The following is a 4,322-nucleotide window of genomic DNA, read 5'->3' on the forward strand; positions in this document are numbered from 1 at the left end:
TGGATTTGTCTATTTCTCCTTACAGCTCTAGCAGGCTCTGTCTCACATATTTTAATGCTCTGCTGTTAGATGCATATACACAAAGAACTGTTATGCCTTCTTAGAGAATTGACCCCTTTATCATTAGGTAATGCCCCTCTTTGTCCCTGATAATTTTTGTTATTCTGGAATCTGCTTTGTCTGAAATTAAGATAGCTACTCAGCTTTATTTTGATTAGTATTAGCATAGTGTATCTTTTCCTTCCCTTTACTTTTAATCTATTTGTGTCTCTATATTTAAAGTGGGTTTCTTGTACACAACATGGTTGGGTCTCATTTTTTGATCTAGTCTGTCAGTCTCTGTGTTTTAATTGGTGTATTTAGACCATTCATATTTAAAGTGATTATTGATATAGTTAGATTAATATCTGCCATATTTAGAACTGTTTTCTATTTATTGAACTGTTTCTTTTTTTTTCTTTCCCTCTTTTCTGCTTCCTCTGGTTTTAACTGAATATCTTATATAATTCCATTTTCCCTCCTCTCAGCATATCAATTATACTTGAAATTTTTTTTCAGTGTTTGCCCTAGAGTTTACACTATGCATTTATAACTTATCTAAGTCCACTTTCAAATAATACTATACTGCTAGTGCAGATACATTGTAACAGAGTATTCAATTTCTTCCTCCCATCCCTTATAACATTGCTATCATTCGTTACACTTATCCATACACTATAATCACCTAATACATTGCTGCTATTATTATTATTTTTTTAGACTATCATGTTTAATTACCTCACAACTGAAGCTGCCTTTGGGGCCAAGGGACAGGAAGGAGGCAGCGAACCCAACACTCGAGCTGCACTCTAATCCTAGGTTTATTCAACACAATTCTTTTCTCTACACAACAAAGTACAAACACAATATTATCTAAAATGCTACAAAGTTACAGAACTCAAAACAGAAAATGTATAGTACTGCCTGTACAATAAAAGCCAAAAAAGCAATGTACACGTTGCCAAGGTAACCTGCAGGACCACCATGAATACCAACACAACGGGGGGGGGGGTGTTCTGTGATGAGCCGACAGAGCTGGCTCTCAACTTACCAGTTTCAGAGAGAAACGGAGACGTGGGTTAGTGTGTGTGTGTGTGTGTGTGTGCACACATGAGTACACGTGAAAAGAACCATTATGGGTATTTGGCCCTAGAGGTCAGAAAAGGACTCGAGTGGGGGAGCAGGGTCAGGCTAACAGGAATGGCAGTTGCGTAAAAGCACACCCTTTCCTGTGGGACCCTGCAGGCCAACAGGTTAGGGCACGAGCAGCCCACCAGATGGGCCCCATGTCATCTGTGGAATGGGAAAACATGCTCCCAGGCTGGGGCTGTACCACCTCCTGGAGCCCCCTGCTCATCCCTGCTGGCTTTGCCACTAAACTGACTCTCAGGAACTAGAAATGTGGAAGCTTCCTAGCCAGAAAACTGGAGGGCATCTTTATAAGCACGACCCCAAACCAACAACACTCCTGCAGCCGGAACTCTGCCACCAGGGGAAATGTAGCAATTACTGCCTTCACCTTCGAAGACTGCCCCTGAGAGGGATTTCTTTCCTACCGATCCTCTTTCTGCTAGAAAAGTGACAAAAGTGAGTTGGTTGGGATACAAGTCACAGGGCAGAGCTTCGGTGGCCCTGCTTATCGGGAGGAGTTGGAGCTGGAGCAGCTCCTGTGGTGGCGGCGGCCAGGGGAATGGGATCGCCGGCGCACGGGGGACCTGCACCAAGGGGAACGCGACCTTCTCCTCATCCGTGGGGGTGACCTGCGCCACACGGGAGACGGTGGCAGCATTCTCCTGGGAGGGCTGAATCGCCTGGGGGGTGGCCGAGGCCAGGGGGCCAGCACAACAGTGGCAGTGATCTCCTGGCCATCGATGTGTCCTCCGTCCATGTGCTTCAGCGCCTTCTCGGCCTCATCTGGATTCTCAAACTCCACATATGCATAGCCTTTAGCCAGATGGGGGTGCATCCTGTCTACAGTTATGTCAATCATTTTAATTTTCCCGTAGGTGGAGAATATCTCCATGATATGATCCTTGGTCACATTCCTGGTGAGCCTTCCAATGTGCACTTTAGTAGGTTTAGGGGAAGGGCTCCGCCTTTTCCTTTCCTTTCCGTCTCTTTTGGGTGGTTTAGATTTGGAGCGCGAATGCCACCTGTTGTCCTGCCTGCGCTGAGAAGGACTCGGAGAGCCAGGGGAGCTGCTGGAGCTGGAGCTGCGGAATGTGCTGGAACTTCCTGAGCAGCTCGATGCTGAAGATGAGCTGGAGCCGCTGCTGGAGCCCGTTCTGGCGCTGGAGCCCGAGCTGGAGGTAGAGCTGGACCAAGACCTGGTGCTGCTGCTACCACTGGAAGCGCTGCGCCTCATTCGAGTTTTATCCCTGCCACTATCCTTCTCGCTTGACTCCTTTGTGGCCCCCTTATCTTTAGAGCGATCCTTGGACTTCTCATCAGAGCGGTCTTTGCGTTTGGTAGGAGAAGGAGCCCTAGTGCTGGACTTATTATTTTCTTTGACTCCTAGCAAGCTCTTCTTTTTCACTCCTGATAAATCCATTCTCCCCTTCTGAGGTGTTCAAAGCAGCAATGGCGGCCTCACTTATCTGAACTCTCACTTCTAACTTGAGTCTGAGAAACGATCCCTAATCGATTGCAATTTACGCCAAAGTGCAGCAGCTCACCAGTCCAGGCTCCGGGCCACAAGCACCTCCAGGGTAGGGCCCGGCGTTGCGGGCCTGGGTCTTCAGCCCAGCAACAGGGCCCCGAGGGCGGAGGCCGGGTTCCTGACTGCTCCGAATTCCGGGGGCCTCACTGGGTCCGCCGCAGAGCGTACGAAGCGAGGGCGCCCTTCCGCGCACTGCGGCCCCGACCACTTCTGCTATTATTATTTTGAATGAACATTGATCTATTAGATCAATAGGAATAAGAAAAATAAAATATTTTATTTTCCTTTGATTTTTTTACTGCTCCTCCTTTCTTTATGTAAATCTGAGTTTCTGACCTAAATAATCCTTTTCTCTACAGAACTCCTTTTAACATTTCTTAAAAGACAGGTCTATAGGCAAGAAATTCCCTGTTTTTGTTTGTCTGAGAAAGTCTTTATTTCTCCTTCACTTTTGAAGGAAATTTTTGCTGGATAGAGACTTGTAGGCTCTTGGTTTTGTTCTTTCAACACTTTAAATATTTCACTGACCCTCTCTTTGCTTGCTTGGTTTCTGGAAAGAAGTTGGTATAATTCTTATCCTCATTCTTCTATAGGCAAGGGTTCTTTCCCCTTCTGGTTTCTTTCAAGAATTTTTTGTTTTGTTTTCTGCAGTTTGAATGATGTGCCTCAGTGTAGATTTTTGGTATTTATCATATTTGGTGTTCTCTGAGCTTTCTGGATTTGTGATTTGGTATCAGTCATTAACTTCGGAAAATTCTCAGCTGTTGTTACTTCAAATATTTCTTCTTACCCTTTTTCTCCTTCTTCTGGTATTTCCATTTTATGTATGCTACACCTTTGCAATTGTTCCACATTTCGTGAATGTTCTATTGTTTTGTTTTTTTTCTCTCTTTGCATTTCAGTTTTGGAAATTTCTATTAATATCTTCAAGCTCACTAATTCTTTCCTTGTCTGTGTCCAACAGACCAATAAGCCCATCAAAGACAATCTTCATTTGTGTTACAATATTTTCTTTTTTAATTTTAAACATGATTCTTCCTTAGAGTTTCCATATTTTCTGCTGACATTATCCATCTGTATTTGCATGTTGTCCACCTTTTCCATTAGAGCCCTTAGCATACTAATCATAATTATTTTAAATTTCTGCCTCATAATTCCAAAATTTCTGCCATATCTGAGACTGGTTTCGATGCTCACTTTGTCTCTTCAGACTGTATATTTTCTTGCCTTATAGCATGCCTTTGAATTTTTGTTGAATGCTGAACATAATGTAATGGGTAATAGGAACTGAGATAAATGGTCTATAGTGTGAGGTTTTATGTTTATCTGGGTAGGTGTTAGGTTGTATTTAATGTTTGCTGTAGCTGTAGGTGTCAGAGAGTTCAATTTCCTCTAGTGTTTTTGTTTTCGTCTTCCCTGTTCCCTTTGGGCTTCTCTAGCAACTCCTTCTTAGTTAGAGACTGTTTCTTACAGCTGTCAGTTGTAATTCACTACTGTTACACCAGAATCCTGTTTATATGGTGACAAGGTATTACAGAAAGAAGTCTGTAATTTTATGATTGAATCTTGGTTTTTTTTTTAGTGGGCCTGTGTCTCTGGGTTGCAACTTTCAGAAGAATTTTTA

General features: G+C 43.5%; 1 protein-coding gene across 2 annotated transcripts; it reads right to left on the bottom strand.

Moving 5' to 3' along the window:
• Positions 1 to 1,647: 1,647 nt before the first annotated feature.
• Positions 1,648 to 2,711, bottom strand: LOC132371390 (RNA-binding protein with serine-rich domain 1-like). 2 transcript variants are annotated; one of them, XM_059932631.1, is made up of 2 exons: positions 1,906 to 2,711; positions 1,648 to 1,775 (listed from the first exon to the last, which is right to left on the bottom strand). In XM_059932631.1, exons 1-2 carry the CDS (start codon positions 2,588 to 2,590, stop codon positions 1,648 to 1,650), a joined length of 813 nt encoding a protein of 270 aa, XP_059788614.1. In that variant the 5' UTR covers positions 2,591 to 2,711. The 2 variants fall into 2 exon arrangements, with proteins under 2 accessions (XP_059788614.1, XP_059788613.1); XM_059932630.1 differs by having other exon boundaries at positions 1,676 to 2,711.
• Positions 2,712 to 4,322: the final 1,611 nt, after the last annotated feature.

This window comes from Balaenoptera ricei, chromosome 9, assembly GCF_028023285.1.
Source record: "Balaenoptera ricei isolate mBalRic1 chromosome 9, mBalRic1.hap2, whole genome shotgun sequence".
Taxonomy (NCBI): domain Eukaryota; kingdom Metazoa; phylum Chordata; class Mammalia; order Artiodactyla; family Balaenopteridae; genus Balaenoptera; species Balaenoptera ricei.